At 40.2% G+C, this 19848-nt stretch overlaps 3 protein-coding genes and 1 long non-coding RNA gene across 4 annotated transcripts; 2 read left to right on the top strand and 2 right to left on the bottom strand.

Annotated features, from left to right (window-relative positions):
* Positions 1 to 3579: 3579 nt before the first annotated feature.
* On the bottom strand, positions 3580 to 4983 carry LOC124199813. The gene is made up of 4 exons (XR_006877009.1): positions 4935 to 4983; positions 4757 to 4858; positions 4454 to 4697; positions 3580 to 3627 (listed from the first exon to the last, which is right to left on the bottom strand). It is a non-coding gene; the product is annotated as an uncharacterized LOC124199813 (long non-coding RNA).
* Positions 4984 to 6250: 1267 nt separating this feature from the next.
* Positions 6251 to 10040, top strand: LOC124199802 (peroxidase-like). The gene is made up of 16 exons (XM_046595755.1): positions 6251 to 6359; positions 6444 to 6716; positions 6779 to 7061; positions 7135 to 7349; positions 7418 to 7472; positions 7541 to 7636; positions 7704 to 7735; positions 7798 to 7982; positions 8049 to 8280; positions 8346 to 8691; positions 8789 to 8948; positions 9032 to 9116; positions 9184 to 9272; positions 9337 to 9535; positions 9614 to 9716; positions 9783 to 10040. The coding sequence occupies exons 2-16, from the start codon at positions 6452 to 6454 to the stop codon at positions 9844 to 9846; spliced, it is 2409 nt and encodes an 802-aa protein (XP_046451711.1). The 5' UTR covers positions 6251 to 6359; positions 6444 to 6451; the 3' UTR covers positions 9847 to 10040.
* A 2400-nt stretch (positions 10041 to 12440) lies between these two features.
* LOC124199799 (peroxidase-like) lies at positions 12441 to 16328 on the top strand. Its single transcript, XM_046595752.1, has 17 exons — positions 12441 to 12570; positions 12687 to 12978; positions 13043 to 13331; positions 13397 to 13620; positions 13683 to 13728; positions 13798 to 13893; positions 13968 to 13996; positions 14067 to 14227; positions 14294 to 14329; positions 14400 to 14631; positions 14698 to 15043; positions 15119 to 15275; positions 15343 to 15427; positions 15498 to 15586; positions 15652 to 15850; positions 15913 to 16015; positions 16081 to 16328. Exons 2-17 carry the CDS (start codon positions 12699 to 12701, stop codon positions 16178 to 16180), a joined length of 2472 nt encoding a protein of 823 aa, XP_046451708.1. The 5' UTR covers positions 12441 to 12570; positions 12687 to 12698; the 3' UTR covers positions 16181 to 16328.
* LOC124199801 (chorion peroxidase-like) lies at positions 16247 to 19774 on the bottom strand. The gene is made up of 14 exons (XM_046595754.1): positions 19634 to 19774; positions 19204 to 19537; positions 18862 to 19129; positions 18588 to 18796; positions 18363 to 18524; positions 18094 to 18296; positions 17842 to 18025; positions 17583 to 17780; positions 17374 to 17521; positions 17146 to 17302; positions 16909 to 17082; positions 16636 to 16837; positions 16460 to 16565; positions 16247 to 16399 (listed from the first exon to the last, which is right to left on the bottom strand). Exons 2-14 carry the CDS (start codon positions 19535 to 19537, stop codon positions 16336 to 16338), a joined length of 2409 nt encoding a protein of 802 aa, XP_046451710.1. The 5' UTR covers positions 19634 to 19774; the 3' UTR covers positions 16247 to 16335.
* Positions 19775 to 19848: the final 74 nt, after the last annotated feature.

The following is a 19848-nucleotide window of genomic DNA, read 5'->3' as shown; positions in this document are numbered from 1 at the left end:
TTAAGAAGAAACTGTCTGAGAGAGCTATGGAGAGCTATGGAATGTTTAGTTTAAAATAGGATCGTATCAGTGGTAGGTGGTAGCGTAGCCATCTAAGTAGTAAAACCCATATTTCTTACGCTTGAGTCCCGAGTTCAATTCCTGTGGCAGGCTATTGCAGGCTACATCAGGCATTGGTGTATTGTGACTAAGTAGGGAAAAATATCACAAATTTTAAGCTTATGTTTGTATGTATGGGTATTGAATCCCTAGATTTCACTGAAGGGCGCCATTGGTGTCTTATTTGATGGGAACTCCATTCTTAAAGAACTATTAGTCTATCACCTACTTCCGGAAATTACTATCCTCTATTCTATTTTAAAGCTTTAACAATAATAGGCTCAACTGTGTGCACATCATGAAATGAATATGGATTGATCATGTGTTTGAAATTTAGATAAAGGCGAAAAGGAATATTTTAAAAAGTGCCGACTGTCCTTCAAACTGTTCGAAATGGAAGATTTATTCTTTCACCGAAGAAACGAGTTAATGACTCAAATGTCAATTGGTATAAAGTGAGTTTTAAGCCGTAACCATTTGGTATTAATTTTGATATTGTTATTGTTTTAGACCCATTCCAATCCCCAGCAACGTCAACCTGCAGAAAGAAAGGCCAGTTTGCATGTCCATCCCGCTCGAAGGTCACGGAGAAAAAAAGTAAAATTATCATGGAGTGGTGTAGAGGTTGGGTGAGAACGACACGTGTTGCATCATTATCAAGCGAGTACCTGGCTGCAAGCCATAACCATTTGGCATTCATTTTGATATTGGTTGTTGTAGACCCATCCCCAGCAACGTCAACTTGCAGAAGGAAAGAATATTTTCCTTTACTTTCGAAGGTCACGGAGATTATTACGAAAAATGTGTTCTGTGGTGTAGAGGTTGGGTGAGAACGGGACGTGTCGCATCATTATCAAGCAGGTACAATAGCCGCAAGGCTTAGGAGGGGAATGGTGAGAAAAAATCGTATAAAAGGCGAGAGAAAAGGCAATAGATATCAGTCGAGCGTGCATCTCTGACACGGCAACAACTGCAGTGCACTCTCTGTGACCAACTGCCTTCTTCATCGAATTACCAGTTCGCAATCATGGGTATATATTCTGTTTTTAAATGGTGTTTTGTATTAATATTTAGTTGACTACTTGTTTATGTGTCAGTTATAATTGAATATATGTTTAAATTAATTAATTGTCTAGTTAACTATGGCGTCGTGCTGCTGTTGGGTGTTGTATCGTTAATGGCTGGGTCGACCACTGGTGTACCGATGTCTCCTGAGCATGGCGGAAACCAAACCGCAACGCCGCGCCTCCCACACAACAACAACATACGCAACAACCGGTTACTACACCTCCAAGGCACCAAGAGTACCACCCCAACTTATATGCCCCGATTTAATACACAGAAGCCCTGAAGTATAACTCTGCCCCGAGCTACACCACCAAAGAGCTGGAGTACAACACCGAGGCTCCCAAGTACTACACCACTAAGGCTAAAACCAGTTCATAATTATGGGTAAATATTCAGTTTTGTATGAATCCTACTTTTTTCTATTTGTTAATATGCCATTAAATATTAATGTTTAAACTTATTCATTGTTTAGTTAAATATAGCATCGTGCTGCTGTTGGGCGTTGTATGGCTGGGTCGACCACTGGTGTACCGATGTCTCCTGGGTATGGCGGATACCAAACCGCAACGCCGCCGCCTAACTACACAACAACAACTTTAACGACCAGTTACTACACCGAGGCCCCCAAGTACTACACCACTAAGCCACAGGAGTATGATACCATAACTTACGCTTCCCCGAGCTACTACACCGATACCCCGAATTATTACTCTGCCTCGAGCTACACCACCAAGGCAGCGGAGAGAACTACGTATGCTGCCCTATCTTACTACACCGAGACTCCCAAGTACTACTGTGTTCCCAGCTACTACACCGAGGCTCCAGCTACTACACCGAGGCTCCAGCTACTACACCGAGGCTCCAGCTACTACACCGAGGCTCCAGCTACTACACCGAGGCTCCAGCTAATTTCTCGACCCAAACGGTCGAATACTACACCGAAGCACCCAAATACTACTCTGCCACGATCTACACAGCCACAACTGAGGCGGTCAAGCATTACGCAGCCCCGACTTACTACACAGAAGCTACCCCTTTCTACTACGTTGAACAGAAATCCTACACTGATGCTTCCGTTTACTACACCCCAACCTACGCTACATTAAGCAACAACACCGAAGCCCCCAAGTACTACACCGAAGAAGCATCATATTACACAACCACGTACGCTGTCCCACTTTAGTACACCGAGGAACTCAAGTATTACTCTGTTCCAAGCTACTACCAAACTAAGGCTCGTAATTATTAAACCGCTACTTACGCTGCTCCGACCTATACACCGAAGTTCCAAAGTATTTCTCTGCCCTAAGGTACTACACTACTAAGGCACCAATATATTACACCTCAACCTACGCTTCTGTAGATGATTACAAGGAGACTTCTGAATGCTAGAGCTGAATTTTAATTTGATCATCTGTGTCGGTATTTGTGTTCAGATTTGTCGGTTATTTTTAATAGTTGCTAGTCACCGATATTTGATTGTGGATGTTTAATGAGCAAATAAATATTTAATTGCGGGTAACCATCTTGTAAGACCCTAAATAGTTTTAAACCTTTTGACAATGCGACAGATGTTCCTATTTTGGAGGTAACTACTTCTCTAGTCGCTCTTCATACGGACATATGCTGGTCTTTGGACGAAATTCTTTTTCGAGGTAAGTCACGAAAGAAACTTTAGGCTACTGTTTAGTGTTTATTCTAAATGTTTAATATCAACAGTTCTATACTTTACATATAGGATGGCGTAACAAAGGAGTTCATGGCAGACATTGTGTTTGGCCCATTCACAGAAATTTATTGAAAGAGAGATGTCTTTACAAGTAATAGCCAAGTGTCTTAATGCATGAATGTAAAACTTTAAAGTCAGATAAATATACTGTTTTATTTGCTGAACATTACTAAGTTATAAATTACTCAAGACATAATGAACACAATCATGAAAAGGAATTGCTTTATTTTCCCACCTCCACCCACAATTCCTCCACTTTTTACAATCACACACATACATACACTTAAGTTAACCCGTTGGCTGCCACGCCATACAACCCGTAGGTTGTTCTCTACTCTCTACGCGCCATGTCTGAAGGATCCATGACCAAGGTGGGACTTGCCATTGCTGACAAGTCCGGGCTGACACGGTGACAGGAGAAGATGGAATGCACGCCTCTAGAATCCATCACCGTATCGACAAGGGGGAAGTCCCTATGGTGCACTGCCTAACAGGCGCCTTGCGGCGAATCTTGGGCTGGTGCGACTCTCCGACCCCGTGGCATGTAAACCACGAGACCGAACAGCGCGGCCCGTGCTAAGGAGCTAGGGGAGAACAAAGGCGTGGCAGCCAACGGGTTAACTAACACATACGAAAACATATTACCAACAACAAATGATGATCCGCGCTGACATTTTGGAGATACCGGCGATGTTTTGGTGTCCATCTTCTCGACGTCTTCTCTGCATTACCTGAATAAAGACAAAACAAGTGTTATTAAGGGAAATGCCAATAAAAGTTACATAATACATAAATGTACATTGATCAGTTTTTTTTTGCTCAAAACTTTACAGGCGCTTAAAATTTTTCTTAAAAATTTAGCATTCAACTTTCAGAACTGTACACAGAACAAAGCTCACTTGCTAGTTTTATAAAAAGATTCCGGAAGTATACCGGAAGTAAGCCATAGCGCCTAAACCATTGAGCTGCCGACGGAATAAACCAAATATTCGTGATCTCCATGAAATTTGGGGTCGATTAGCTGTGATTTAAACGAAATCCAAAATTTGGCCAAAATCGAGAATTTTCCTGAACTATAGTTCAGGAAAATTTTCGAAACCGGAAGTACGAAAACGTAAAAAAGATAACATGAACTTTACCACAAATTTTACGAGGATCACGAATATGTAGTTATTTTGTGCGTCAGATCAATATTTACTAAACTACTGACAGAAATGAGAAAACCGGAAGTAGAAAAAAAAACACACTTTTAAAAATCTAACAAGTGAGCTTTGTTGGGGGATAGTTATCGTCAGTTTTCACTAAAAAATTTCTACACAACAGCTGCCGATAAATGTTTAAAGAGATTTGCAAAGTAACTGAAACGACTGTTTTGACAGCTGAAAATGATCGAAATGCCATCTAGCGTTAGAAAAAAGGAACGTCTAAGTAACACACTAACACTTCTTTTACGCTCAAAAAGGGCCTGATTTTGGAATTATTACACAGACAGAAGGTTTAACGCAAATTTTAGATTATTGGTAGATAATCTACGAAAATAAGTCAATAGTCCGGTACCTGGCCATAATCCCGTGGTGAGTGACTGCAGGTGTGTCACAGCAACTGAAGTGATCCAACTTGCCAGTGAAGCAAGAAAAGTTGTGTAGCAGGACTAGCAGCATAAGAAGCACTGAAGCAGTAAAGCTGGATGAGTCTTGAAGATAAGGATGGAGCAGAATGTGGGTGGAAGTCCCTCTTCTGTCATGGAAAAAATCCAGCATTGGCTCAAGGATGTTCGTGGGCCGTGGGGATCTTGTGTGCTCTGTAAAAAAATGTTACATTAATGAAAATATAAAAATTAAAAAGCATATCAATCTTTACCTTTTCTAAGAAGCACACTGAAATGTCCATGACGAAAAACCGTGATAATGGAACTACAGCAACCAACTGCATTACTCCTCGGGTGGGATAAATTTCCTGATGCTAAAGAAAGTGTTATGAAGTATTGCAGTAGTGTGGTCGTGGTGATAGGTGATATGGTGATATTGATGCTGCTTACCTTTATCAAATGGGTGATGTTTTAGTAAGGCATTTGACGTGGTGTCGTTGGTGTGGTAGCAGTAATGGGAAAATACTTATCTTCGCACATTTGTATTCCACTATATGTGTGCTTCAAACACTAGTTTTAGGCTTTTGACAGCATGAGGATCTAATGGATGGAAAGTGAATGAACGCTAAGTCAACTTGTTAGAATCACCGACAGACTTTCTGGAATTTGAAGAAATGGGTGTAATATATAAAAATAAGTAAACCAGTTTAAGATAAACCTACATAATTCGGTATTTTTCAATCACAGAAAAATAAATAGAAAATAGCAACAATTTGTTTCGCCATGTTTTATGATGAAGGCTGTATTCAACTATTCATGACAAATCATTTGAAGTCAGTGGCATCTAGCGGTCAGTAAAGAACCAGTGTCCCAATATGTATATGAAAAATTTGAAAATGCAAGATCCAGAATTACAGACAACTATCGCCAACTCTGCGCCAGTAAAGACGAAATTCTTCTCTTTTGTGTTCCAGATCTGTTGAAAAAAAAAAATAAAATGCCCATTAGTTTGCAATCGATGCATCACCTCTGTCAGCTTTCTATAATCCATCTCTGCCTTTTTTTGCCCTTCAACGTGCAAGTAGTCGGGAACGAAATCTTTCGTTAACTGCTTATTACAAAACATCGTAGATTTACCTAACTGACGCCCTACAGTTTCTGTCAGGAATCTCAGGATAGACGATCTGATTATGTGAAAACTAGGAAGCACCGATGCGAATATATTAGTCTCAACACCGCCTATTAAAATATTAAAAATTAATAAGTTTGTCAAATATGAACATTACAATTCAATTCAATTTCATAGAATAATAAAAAATTTAATCCCATCTGGTTTACTTCCATTTTCAATTCAATATTTAGAAAAAAAAAGTTTTTGTTACTTATAGAAAAAATTAATCATTAGAATTTGATTATAACTTCCCAAGCTTTGATGAACATTATTCTGCGGTGGTAACATTCAACAACCGCATGTATTGCTACACAAATAGTAAAGACCTAATAAAGCCCATTCTGTGTTTATATATGAGAACTAATATATAGGTATAACAGGAAACAGAAAACCAAATGATTTGATAGGGATAAGCCAGACGGCCACTTCCTTTGAGCAACTAACCGAATTAACATTCTACTCTGATAAAGAGCAACACATTTAACCATCGAGGAAATTGAGGTGTAAAATATTAGTTACGACGCCCTATTCGTCTGCCTTCAACCAACGGAAATCCTTAGCCAACAATTTCTAAATGCGATTGCTTTGGAAAAAGCTACAACATTGAGCTCTCTAGGCACAGACATGCTGTGCTAGTCGATCCGTGCGGCGCATGCAGTTTGTTATTCTATAATCCTTTACTACTTGCTGCATTTATCATACATGTAAGTGTTTTAATTTTTTCTTTATTTTTAAAATCCTATATTAACAAGCGCTAATAATTACTGTTTGGTTTTTAATTTTGCAAGATCTGAAAATGATGTCGAAGTTGATCATTAGAACAGTTGTAATGGGCTTATTGGTGCTCTCTGTTGCCGCTTATGGAAATCAATATTATGCTACAACTCCTCCGCCTTATAAGGCCTACCAAACTTGTCCTGCGATGGGCGGTTACGCGTCGAAATGTCGCCCAGCCGAAGATTGCTCTGTGTGGTACGATCTCGTTGTGGCCACTCCTAAGGCAGACTGCAAATTAACCGATGGCAATGCAGGCATCTGCTGCCCGGATCTTCCCTACAATGGTATGCGTGATGTGTTCTGAAATGATATAAACGTGTGAATTATAATGTTTAACTTTTCGCAGGCAATGGAGTGCCCATTCAACAAAAAAAAAATCAACATTTCAATTCGAACTTTAAGCTTGACATTGCAACTGTCGAGAAAGCTATCACAGTAGGCAAAGAAAAGGTGACGTGTTTGGTTGATACCCAAAGTTGCCTCGTCGACAGCCAGGTGGTAAACAGACCCGGTTCGTCAGGTTCTGCGCAAGCTTTCTTCTCTCGAACATCACAGAATGTTATTAAGCTCAGTCGCGGTGCGCTGCCTGCTACTTTTGCTGCCGAGCAACTTGTAAAACAGTTTCAATCGTAAGTTTCCCAATATTTCTTTTCTAACTACAAATGTGTGACTAGCAACACCGTTTCAAATTTTTCTATTCAGTGACACAGTTTCGGCCCAACAGGTTGCATCTGCCTTTTCCCAAATCAGCCTCAGAGATACGAGTTTGTCTGGCATATGTCCCGCCAATCCACCCTGCAATAATCCCCGTTCTCCCTTCCGAACGCTGGACGGTTCGTGTAATAACATCGCAAATTCCATTTGGGGAAGATCATCAACCCAGTATATACGTCTTACTGAATCCGATTACGACGACGGTATTAAATCATATGTTTGATTCTAAAGAAATATTATTAAGCCTAAAATAAATGTCTAACTTGAATAGGTGTGTCGGCACCAAGGAAGGCTAAAAACTGGCGTCAAGGCCGTGAACTTCCCAGGTAATAGAAACCATTAAATACTTTCAAAAACAAAAGAAGTTGATGTGATTAATTGCGTTGAATTTCAGCCCCCGATTGGTGTCCATTTCCGTAGTTCACGATGAGAACTCTCCTAGCGATTCGACTACTTTATGGACCATGCAATTTGGTCAATTTATGGACCAGTAAGTGATGGACACTAATCTATTTTTATCAATTTTATTTAAAATAATTATTGTTTTTTTTTTCTAGCGATTTAATATCAACTCCGGCAACCCCCGACAGTAAAATTATTAAGTTATTCCAAATTTTAAGTCTCCTTATTTTCTATCTTTTCCCCCTTAAGCCATAACGTGTTGTACGAGCGATGGTAAACCGTTGACAGCGGATAAACTCGATCCTGTAAAATGCTTGCCCATTTCGATCCCGCAGGACGATCCATTTTACTCTCAGTTCGGACAAACTTGCATGCAATTCCTCCGCTCCGATGGAGCTCCAAGATTAGATTGCAAATTTGGTAGCAGGGAGCAGGTTACTTGTTACAATTTACCAATTCAGTTCCCCTAGGGTTCACATTATTTACTCTTTTATTTTCAGATGAACGCTAATACGCACTTTTTGGATCTGTCGGTTGTCTACGGTTCGGACGATAAAACGGCTGAAGATTTACGGACCAAAGAGAACGGAAAATTAAAGGTGAGCCCCTTGAGGAATCACCACGAGAAATTATTGCTACCACCTGGAGAAAGTCCACTTGGAAGACCTTGCAGTCTAGCTAGAGAAATTTCCGGTGTTGAAGAATCCAGCGAAATCAAATGTTTCAACGCAGGTGAGACACATTGCTAATTTGCTACTCGATTATTTAGTAAACGAAATTTCTTTTGCTCTCCAAAGGTGACGGTCGATCAAGCGTGACTCCTAGCATGGCCGTTACGCAAACTGTTTTCCTACGTGAGCACAACAGACTTACAGATGAGCTAGCCAAATTGAACCCGTCATGGAACGACGAGCGTCTCTACCAGGAGGCCAGGCGCATTCTGATCGCACAAGCGCAACACATTGCCTACAACGAATGGCTACCTATCGTCATCGGTAGAAAAAAGATGCAAGAACTTGGCCTGTTACCTCTTCAAAGTGGGTTCAGTCAAAGTTACGACGCCAATCTAAATCCAGCCATCACCAATGAATTCGTTGCCGCCGCTTTCCGTTTCGGCCACTCGCTCGTTCAAGGAAGATACAGGTAATCTAAATAGAGAATAATTCAAAGAATAAAATATGTTAGTAACTGTATTTGAACGTTCGTCGAATGCTAATGGGCATTTCCTTTCTATTGTTAGTTTATTCAATGAACAGAGGCAGAAGGTGGGGACTGAAAAAGTTTTACGCCAACACTTTTTCAGAACACAAGAGGTTTACACCCCGGGGAATCTCGACAAGTTTCTCATATCTTTAGCTACAACACCAGTTCAAAATGTAGACAACGGTTTCACCGTAGAGGTAAGTTGCCATTCTCTACCGCCCCAGAAATCCATTTAACTATAGCCTTTAGAAAATTTGATTTAACTGGTTTCACTTGGCAGCTCACTAACCACTTGTTCGAAGATCCCGCCCAGCGCTTCGGTGCCGATTTAGTTGCTCTAAATATTCAACGCGGTCGTGATCACGGTAAAAATTTAAAAAATCAACAGCTAAATTTAGTCAGTGCAATGTTACATTGGCAATGTTTTTATAGGTATACCTAGCTACAATGCTTATCGTGAGATGTGCGGTCTCAAAAAAGCATCAAATTTCGATGATCTCTGTGACACAATACCCAGCGTGGTAAGTATAATAACTGAAGACATTCAAGTAAAAATGAATTAAAACCTCTCGTTTCGCTTTACAGATTATCAATCGCTTTAAAATGCTATACGACTCAGTCGATGATATTGATCTGTTTATCGCTGGTACTTCCGAGCGAGTTGCCGAAGGTGCCTTGGTAGGCCCCACATTCCAGTGTATGATTGGCCAACAGTTTTTGAGAATCAAGCGGGGTGATCGATATTTCTACGATCTTTCGGGACAGGCCGGTTCATTCACACAAGGTACATCTCCGACGTAATAATCTATGTTTTTTTTCAAAAAATCACTGATCTATCTTCGTTTTTTCTTAAATAAATAAGCTCAATTGGACGAAATTCGTAAAGTCAGTCTGGCACGTCTAGTCTGCGACAACAGCCGCGTCGAGAAATTCCAGCCATTGATCTTCAAATCTGTATCTGCCACGTACGTTTTTGTATCAGTAATTTCAAAACAACTTAAATAATATCTTTTGTTGATTCTTTCGTTTAGTAACCCGATCGTTGACTGTAAATCGTCTTCCATTCCGAGCATGAGTCTTCTTCCGTGGAAATAACGAGATGCGCAATTCGGATAACCACGGTGGTCCCGTCAAGTTCTGGGACATAACACGATGGATTACTAACCGAAAACCATCTCTTTCTTTGCTAGACATATGCAGTTGTCTTCAATTCAAACAAAAATATGATTTATCACATTATATTGATTGAAGACAGAAAGCAACATTGGCAATATAAATGATTCCTGATATCAGTTGATTTTTTTTTCTTTTTTCACAAGTAAGATTGAAAAAAAAACTATTTCGCTTTCAAATAGAAGAAATTTCCATATTTTAATTTCTAAAAAAATCAAAACTGGTTTTTTCTTCTTTGGCGGACAACTGCTTTATTCTAGGGAAAGTACAAAATCTAAGTAACTAGGTTGTCTCATTGCTAAGAAGAGAAAGGTCTATACCGTCCTTTCCTATTTCCTTGCACAAGGGAATCCCCGAGTGCAGCTTAAATGTAAATTAGAAAGGAGAGAAACGTTCCGTTATTTACATGAAATTATTCTACCAGTTTTGTTTTTTAAGTATGGTTAGTGATCAAAAACCCCCACGGAATATTTCCAAGAAAATGGATCACTTTTCAACGACCTAATATTGTTTGGAATTGGCATTAAGCGTTTGGGCTGTTCATGCATAACTTTTTTAGCCAAAACCTGTGGGAAAGTAACGCGGCGATGATTTGAACAAATTTATAAGGGACCAATTTACATTACCTTGATCAATCCTAACAAGGCAGGCCTAATAATCCAAAAAAGGAGAGAAAGTAGAACTATTTCGATGCTAGGTATATAGAGCAGGGTCTATGAATCTCCATTAGGTGATCGATATCTGAAACTGGATTCTTGAACGATATCAATAATCAGCAGCGGGTGGCAATTTTTTTCTATCCTTCCTATGTATAAAAGCTGCGTTCGCGCTTTCAACCTGTTTAAGCATTACTGTACGCTTTTCTGATCAGGCAACATAGCAATTCAAATGGGAAAACCATAGAGCGACACTGTTTGGGATCGAATATTGTTTTTGGACTTCTCTCTTTTACGCGTCTGGGCTCTTGCATCACTCCAAATGCTGTGGGAAAGTAACACGCGACGATTTCAACGAATTGACATCTAAGACTATCTTGGTTAACCTTAACACGGAAGCCTAACAATTCAACAATCAAGAGAAAGTAGAAAACATGCAGATGCTAGCTGTACAGAGCAGGGTTGAATCCTGAATCTCCAACAGGCCATCGATATCCAAAACTGGATCATTTTACGATAGCAGCGTGACAAGTGGGTTGCAAATTGCAATGCTGCATTTTCTTGTAGCTCCCTTACAAAGACTTGTTGTTGTACAAAGACACCGCGTTCGCGGACAGAACCTTTTGGAGCATAATATGTGTACGTTATTCTGATCTGCGAGAAAACATAGTAGTTCACATTGGAAAACCCCACAGCGACGAGGGAAATTTCTCTTTTACTGATTGACAGACTGATTGCTATAGCCTGTTTTAAAACACACACTGAAACTGCACGTGCACCTGTGCCAAAATTAATTAGCTACCTGTTCAAAGAGGTTCCATAATTACGCTTGCTATTACTTAAATTTCCCCTAACATGGCATTTCTTAGACAGAAGTATATGAGAAATAATTTCCCAGGTCACAGTGATAACATCTGATGGAATAATATTAAATTTGCAATTTAACCTTGAAGCTTTTCAAGACTTTTGCAGTCAAAAGATCCTAGAATATAGAATAATGAAACAACAACATAAGAACTGTTAATACATTGAAATAAGTAGGCCTACTGAATCCAAACAGATACACCGCAGCATTGTTTACGAAGATTTTAGCTATGAAAGCCGACAACTCCCGTACGAAAATAAAAATACTTCTTAATTAAAAGAGTGGGGAATTTCATTTCCCATTTTTACCTTGGGCTCCTTCTGAAGTAAACAATCCTTGTAACACTATCACGACCAATCACGACAAGATTTTGACAAACATGTTTCGCACTAGCAGTCTAGCAGACGATATGTATAATAGCCAATATCAATAGAGAACTAACTGAAAGTGCTAAAATGCAGATCTTTACTAAAATGCAATAGATCCTGCGGTAAAATCCTTGGTGTTAATCACGCTTTGTCAAGGGGTCGTGAGGCTTTTATATATTTTTTTAAAACACGCGTCATGATTCGAAATGAGATCAAACATAAAAAAAAAATAATAATATAAACTAAGTATACCCGATAAGCGTCCTATCGCCCTTATATCCTACTGAAAACACCGAAAATTAAAAACGAAGATGCCACTGCGATGGCTTGAACAGAAATACGTTACACGTAACGCTCATAGTCTCTAGTCTAAACGAAATTTAAGATAGATGGCCAGCCAAGAAAACCTCCCTATAGTGATAGACCGGGGGATTTTCAAACCAGTTATGACTGTGAAAGTTATTGATGCTGTTTGTTTTTTGCCGTGTCAACAGCGATGAGACACTCCCGCCGTACCTCAAACTCGTTTCTTCTACTGCATGCAACGATCAGAGTATACAACCCACTTTCTTTTCAAGGCGGATTGACCCAAGCAAGCCATCACGGCTTTTAGGGATATAAAAAGATGGAAATTTCAGCATTACCAACACAATACATCTGGTTGCAGTACCAGCCGCAACCAAAACAGTGTTCTCTATTTTTGCAGTATTCTACATTTTTGCTGTCCAACTCGTCTTTAACGTCGTAAATCTACGTGGTACGTATACAACAGTAATCATCGGTGCAGCAAATAATATGAAATAATTATACTTGCTATTCATTAGATGTCTTGCCGTTTTAGTTGCTTATTTTTATTATTTTTGTCTTTTATAGCTTAACAAAAATATGGCGATGTTACGAGGGGTCGTTGGGGTGTTTGTGGCGAGTTTCCTCTTTGCTGTGGCAAACTCGGAGGCGTATGGAACTTACACTCCTGTCTACACTCCTGTCTACGTACCCGTGGAAATAGTCTACTATTGTCCAAAAGTCGGTGGTTTAGAGTCGCGCTGCCGACCCATTCGAGATTGCGCTGTGTGGCACGATCTTGTTGAGTCCACTCCCGGTACAGCCTGTCAACTCTCGGATGGATATCCCGGCGCCTGTTGCCCCGACCTTCCTTACAATTGTAATTCGAGATTGACAATTTCTACGAAATCTATTATTTGAACGTTCTTCTATTTCGTACGTAGATAATGGGAAGGCATTAAAGGAACCAGTCACCTGCGATCCTAATGTGGAACTAGAATCCCACGTCCAGTGTCTCGACGTTTTCTCCATCAACGCTGCTGCTGCCGCCGGAAATTTTCAACTTAGATTGAACGTGGAAAACGAAAATCGTGTCTCTAGTAACGGTATCGAAGTTAGGCCAGGTTCTTCTCGTGCTACTCACCAACGTTTCTTCGGATCATCGGAGGAGACTCGAGGAATCAACAAAGAAGCTCAAGTTGGACTTGAAACTGCAGTTCACATTATTCAAAGGTATAATATTATTCCTATTGATCACAAATTTGAATTTAGAAATTGTAATATGTTTCCTTTCTTAGATTTAAAATTGATTCTAAGCAAGTTCCCTGTGCTTTGTCGAGATTCAAATATGAGGATACGGATTTGGCTGATAAGTGTGAGACATTAGATGTCAAATGTAATGAAACTCAATTGAATTCTCCTTTCCGAACTCTGGATGGTTCGTGCAACAACGTCGAGAACTTGATTTGGGGTCGTTCAAATTCCCAGTACATGCGCATGCTCAACTCAGAATTCAACGATGGTAAATTATTAAATTTACTTGGCTATATTAGATGGCATCAGTATTAATACATTTTTAATCAGGTGTACAGGAGCCGCGAAAGGCTAAGAACGGAGAGAAACTACCAAGGTAACAAGAAAATAAGATTTTTCAAAAATAAAAAAAGTTAAAATCACTTTTAATTATTCTTTTCGACAGCCCTCGTTTGGTGTCCATTTCTGTGGTTCACGATTTAGACAGGCCCAGCGAGACTGGAACTGTATGGCTCATGCAATACGGACAACTTTTAGATCAGTGAGTGAGAAGATGGAGATTTTCAGAAAATTTCAATAATTGATGTAAACATTTTTTGATTTTGTTTTCTATAGCGACATGGTACAATCTCAAGAACGGACACGTATGGCTATTACAAATTTCAGAATATTTTTTTCTAGATTAACTAATGAGTTATTTTCAAATTAAAATAGTTGAAAACGGAAACCCAATCGCTTGCTGTGCCGATGACGGAACACATCTTTCAGCACAAGATCTCAATAGCCACTGTTTTCCAATTGATATTGGGGAAGATGATCCATTTTACTCCAAATTCAACAAAACTTGCCTGTCGTTTGTCCGATCTAAACTTGCGGTGCAGTCTTTATTCTATTATCTATCCAATTACTTATTATAATTTCCATATTACTTTAAATTACAGTGCAGAAATGATCGCCGTTTTGGTGCAGTGGAGCAGGTGAGTTTGTTTTACTTTGCATTCAAGATTAAAGTTTAAGTCGCAACTCACCTCGCGCATTATTTGACAGATGAATGCCAACACCCACTTCTTGGATCTGTCACTCGTGTATGGCTCCGACGCTGCGACAGCGGCTGAATTGCGAGCAAACAGCAGCGGAAAATTGAACGTGACTTCGAGAGGGGGCGATTTAGATTTATTACCGCCCAGTGGTGACAGCAGTCCCTTGAGTGCTCCCTGCACGTTGCCCAAGGAAGTGTCAGGAATAGATCCGCCAGCGGATGTCAAATGCTTCAAAGCAGGTAAATAAAAGACATGTTGCAACACTAAACGAGAAATTAAAAAAACAAATGGCTAATTTTGTATAGGCGATATTCGACCCGATGTAACTCCCACCATGGCTGTCACGCAAACTATTTTCTTGCGTGAGCACAACAGACTTGCAGAAGAGCTTGCCAAGTTGAACCCGCACTGGGATGACGAGCGACTCTACCAGGAGGCCAGACGCATTCTGATCGCACAAGCTCAGCACATCACCTACAACGAATGGCTGCCCATCATAATTGGTCGAGAGAAGATGCAGGAACTTGGTCTACTGCCTCTTCAAAATGGGTTCAGCAGTGATTACGACAAAACACTGAATCCCGGCATCTTAAACGCATTTGTTGGAGCAGCTTTCCGATTCGGTCACTCGATGGTTCAGGGCAAACCTCAGTACGTTGGTTGTCTCAAATCTTTTAAATTTCCGATATGATATGTGTGTGTGTTGACGGTTTTAATTGTGTGCAGATTGGTCAATCATCAGAGAGTGAAAGAGAGAGAGATCCTGTTACGTCATCACTTTTTCAAACCACAAGAAGTTTACACACCTGGAAATCTGGATAAATTCCTTATCGGCCTGGCTACTCAACCCAGCCAAAAAGTGGATGCCTATTTTACGGAAGAGGTATTACTTTCATAGTGTTTCTCATGCGTTTGCCGGTTTCTAATTGAATTTATATTATCATTTAAAGCTTACCAATCACTTGTTTGAAGAAACCGGCAAGGGTTTCGGCTTGGATTTAGTGGCCCTCAACATTCAACGTGGACGTGATCACGGTAAGAACAAATATTACATCTGTAAAAGAAAGCGACTATTAAGTGTAAAAATTTATTTGTCCATTTCTAGGTTTGAAATCTTATAATTCTTATCGGGAACTTTGTGGCTATAAGCGCGCGAAAGATTTTGACGATCTAATCGACCTATTCCACCCTAATGTAATGTTTACTAAATATTTAAAGATTAGCAATTTCATGAAAATGGTTTTATTTTTATTCAACAGCTCATCGAGCGTTTCAAAAAGTTGTATTCTTCTGTGGACGACATTGACTTGTTCATTGCAGGAGTTAACGAAGCCAAACCAAGAAACTCTTACGTAGGCCCCACCTTCCAATGTATCATAGCCAACCAGTTTTTGAACCTCAAACGAGGTGATCGCTACTTCTACGATCTTCAAGGACAACCCGGTTCATTTTCTAAAGGTATGAAACGCGTAATTGAATCAAGTGCAGTTACAATAATGCCAAACCTTGTTTTACCGTAGAACAATTGAATGAAATTCGGAAAACTAGCATGGCCCGGTTAGTTTGCGATAACAGCAAAGTCTATACTCTCCAGCCGAATGTCTTTAAGATCGTTTGTGACGTGTAAGTATTAACATTTATCGATTTAAAACACAAAACTTTTATTAAATTTTACTCACTCGATTTAGAAATCCGCTCGTCAGTTGCGACTCTTATTCTATTCCTCGACTGGATCTGCGCCCATGGCAAGAAAATTCTAAGAAAATCTCGTACGAAAAAAGATACTGAAATATTTCCATAACCAACGACAGTAGGCCCTACTGGCATCAAACTTTAGATTAGAACGATTAGATATTCCGCAGCTCAATATTTTGTATTGAAACGGGTGTGGTGATAACAATGTAACAAATAATAAACAGTATATTCAGAGCCCAAACCAACAATCAAGGTTCTCTCCAGGGTGCGAAGGACATGGTCGGGATAGCAGAGCACGGAAGTCTCGGATTACTGAAATAAAAGAATAGATTAGATTATGTGAGTTGTCTAGAATAGATGGCGGAGAGTTACATTTCGGAGATCGGTCGGAAGGTTAGCGGTTGAATATTTTTGATTCCGTCCGAATTAAAACAGAAAACCCCGGCCAGGGATGTTTTGCGGATTTCATTAAGTTGATCTGCGAAAAATCCAAAAAAACAATCACTACATATAATACATCTACCGAATACTGGAGTATAGTAACAAACCTGGAGTAAAAGAGCCACTTTGACCTCCGGTTTCGTAGAAAAATCGATCGCCCTCTTTCAATCTTGCAAATTGATCAGCTACTATGTGCAAGAAAGTTGGCCCAAGAATTCCACTCGAAGGATCCACTTTCTCGGCCATTCCAGCCAGGTAGAGATCAATTTCATCGGGACTTTTGTATAAGGACGCCATCTTATCAATAACCTATCAAAACAAATTGTAAAAAAAAAAAAATAGATTATGGTACAGAACTAATTTAAAAAGGAAAAGCATACATCTGGAGTTAAAACATCATTCATCTCGCCGAAATTTCTAGCCTTTCTCAGACCAAACAGCTCCCGATAAGCATTGTAGCCAGGAAGTCCATGGTCACGACCGCGCCAAACGTTAAATGCAATAAGATCACCACCGTGTTTAGATTCAGGTGTCTTGAACAACATGTTGGTAAGCTGCATTCAAACGAGAAAAATTCATCAACTAAAATCATAATACCAACTTTAATCTCAACTTACATCGGACACGAAGTGATCGTCAGAAGCTTCAGGATTGGAGAAAGTCAAACCGCGCATTACGCCGTCAAGAACGTCCGCCTTCAACAGAGGATGTGGGTTATTGAACCAATCTCTTAGGTGCAGTCTGTCGTATGTGGCACCGTTTTCGTCAACCAACCTTAGAGAAAATCAATTACGTTAGGTACGTCAGAAAGAACATGCTATAGAACGAAAGGTTAAGAAACTTACTCAAACCAATGGTTAACCATGGAATGGCCATAGCGATAGGCAGCAGTGGAGAATTCGTTAAAGATGTTGCCGTTGACTGTATCATTGTACCCATTAAAGAAGCCAGTAGTCCTTGGAAGTAAGCCGTATGCCTCCATAATTCTTCGACCTTTTCAAATAAATCCTACTGCTACAATTCTTATTCGAGAAATTAAAAGGAATTGTTTTACCAAGTAGGACAGGAAGATATTCGTTGTAAGTGATGTGTTGGATTTCAGCACCCACAATTCTGCGTGCCTCTTGGAAGAGTTTTTCATCGTCCCATTTTGGATTGACACGAGCCAACTCTCCAGCCACTCGATTATGTTCTCTGTGCCAAACGGTTTGCATAACAGTCAATCCGATCAGCTGATTAACTCGTGAATCACCTGCAAGTAAAGCCCAGAGTCAATGTCAATTGTCAGCAAATTGTTTGAAAAAATGTCTCACCAGAAAGAAAGCAACGCAATCCTTTACTGTAACCAATGCAATCCTTATCGTTCCAGTTAAGTGGAAGCAGTTGACGATTCTGATAGGAAAATGTCTTCATACGCCCACCCTTTCTCTCACGGAGGAGATCAGATTGAAATTGAGTCGATCCGTAGATAGCCGATGCATCGTGCCAATGCGTGACCTTGTAGAAAAATGCAACGCTTTAAACTAAATCAATCTGACAAACAAAAATTTAAAACTCTAAAATACCTGATTCAATTGCTCTGCGTAGCCAAAGGTGCAATCGGACCGCGGCGCTACCATAGACCGGACAAAGTTAACGCATTCGACACGGAAAGGACGATAGAACTCATCATCCGGCAAAATATCCAAAGTAAAGCAATGCGGATGGCGGAAGTCTTTCGATTGGTGCTTGCCATCTAGAGTGCAACACGAAATACCGCTTCCATTCGCTAAAAGAAAAGAAAAAAACAGGTAATCGTGAGTTGTACTACATAAACAAACTCCAACGTCCTTACGAAATTGAAACACGGGTACGTGTGTGATATCGTGATCGATAAATTGACCAAACTGCATCAGCATAAGGGTCGTTTCCTTCTGGAAGTTATCGTGATCGGCAGCCAAGATCGTTCGAACGTGTCGAGAATTTGGCATGCCAATATCACGTGCCTCCCAAATACCTACAAAATACATCATTTCTAAGTTGCGCAATCAAATTCTAACAATTAAAAATACAGCATTACCATCGTCGTATTTTGGAGCTAGATAACGGCCAAGTTGAGTGTTTGAACGACCCATCAATGGGGACTGTAAGTTGTTGCAAGAGCCATCGATAGTTCGATACTTGGACGGACGACAGACGGGATCTTGAATACAGGTAGGACCCAAAGCAGTTTCTTTGACGGAAAGCTTTTGAGTTGCGATTCCAGCGGCCTCATTCGACAACCTCATTCTGAAACAATTTCAATCAAAAATTTAGCAAAGCAATATCCACAATGTCTAATTAATTAAACTTACACTTCTTTGAGCTTCTGTGTTGATTTGGTAACCATCAAACCGTGTTCACCAATCGGAGCGGCCTCGTCGCTGGGCTTCATGTTAACAAAGTAGGCAAAAGCCGTCGAGCCAGGCATCAAGAAAGCCTTGTGATCCATAAGTCGTGACTCGATGGTGGAAATACGACCGATCTCTGACATGCCGTAGTTGACCACTCTATCAAGTTCGACTTTGGGAACAGTCAAAATCTCCGAATCCAACGATTGCTCCGACATGGCGCCGATCCTGTCTGATATTCCGAATCAAACATACAAAGTTAATGTTGAGAAAAATTAAACATCTAAAGTAATTCGTTTTACTTACTTCTTCCACCAACAATAGCAGGGCAGCAAGCTCTCCAATTGGGCGATTCGGCTTGGTTTGTGCAAATAGACTGAGGTGATTTCATTAACTCAACCCACCAGACGGAGCATTGAGACATGATACGGCACTGAGTTGGGAAGTTGATTAAAGGTGGACATTGTCGTGGCATAGGCGTTGGACGTCTCTGAGGCGAAGACGGAGGAGGCATCGACTGAGGCATCGGCTGAGAAGGCATCGACTGGGGAGGCTGCGACGGAACGACAATACTAGTCACGGCATAACTGGACCACAGAACAATCCCCAACACCACACAAATTCTTTCCTTCCAATTCATCTACAGTAAAACAATAACATAGTAACAATTTAAAATTTTAATTTAAAGCAATACAATATTAAATAGACGACACAATAACGCAATAAAAGTACAAACCGAGACGCAGATGAGAGACGTTGTGTAGCTCAGTAAGGCGGAACGTCAAATGACGACAAAGACCTCACACCAATGGCTTCTTATTTATACCTGACCATGAATTTATCTTACCTCTCCCCCGATTTTACCTGCATAACGTCAAACGGTACGAAATTTACCCCCTGTTTCCGCCAACGCCTATATTGTTATATAAGATCTAGACAAAGAAAAGGGTA

This window comes from Daphnia pulex, chromosome 8 (assembly GCF_021134715.1).
Source record: "Daphnia pulex isolate KAP4 chromosome 8, ASM2113471v1".
In the NCBI taxonomy this organism is placed as follows: Eukaryota; Metazoa; Arthropoda; class Branchiopoda; order Diplostraca; family Daphniidae; genus Daphnia; species Daphnia pulex.
This window is presented reverse-complemented; position numbering and strand designations above follow the sequence as displayed.

Bases quoted from the DNA above. Each gene is read 5' to 3' on its own strand.
- LOC124199802 (XM_046595755.1), top strand. From the start codon at position 6,452: ATGATGTCGAAGTTGATCATTAGAACAGTTGTAATGGGCTTATTGGTG. The intron at 8,692-8,788 runs GTAATCTAAATA...TTCTATTGTTAG, and splicing joins CTCGTTCAAGGAAGATACAG to TTTATTCAATGAACAGAGGC. The intron at 8,949-9,031 runs GTAAGTTGCCAT...TTCACTTGGCAG, and splicing joins ACAACGGTTTCACCGTAGAG to CTCACTAACCACTTGTTCGA.
- LOC124199799 (XM_046595752.1), top strand. From the start codon at position 12,699: ATGGCGATGTTACGAGGGGTCGTTGGGGTGTTTGTGGCGAGTTTCCTC. The intron at 14,330-14,399 runs GTGAGTTTGTTT...ATTATTTGACAG, and splicing joins GTTTTGGTGCAGTGGAGCAG to ATGAATGCCAACACCCACTT. The intron at 15,044-15,118 runs GTACGTTGGTTG...AATTGTGTGCAG, and splicing joins ATGGTTCAGGGCAAACCTCA to ATTGGTCAATCATCAGAGAG.
- LOC124199801 (XM_046595754.1), bottom strand. From the start codon at position 19,537: ATGAATTGGAAGGAAAGAATTTGTGTGGTGTTGGGGATTGTTCTGTGG. The intron at 17,781-17,841 runs GTGAGACATTTT...CTTTACTTGCAG, and splicing joins ATTGCGTTGCTTTCTTTCTG to GTGATTCACGAGTTAATCAG. The intron at 16,400-16,459 runs GTAACTCTCCGC...CTTTTATTTCAG, and splicing joins TTCCGACCGATCTCCGAAAT to TAATCCGAGACTTCCGTGCT.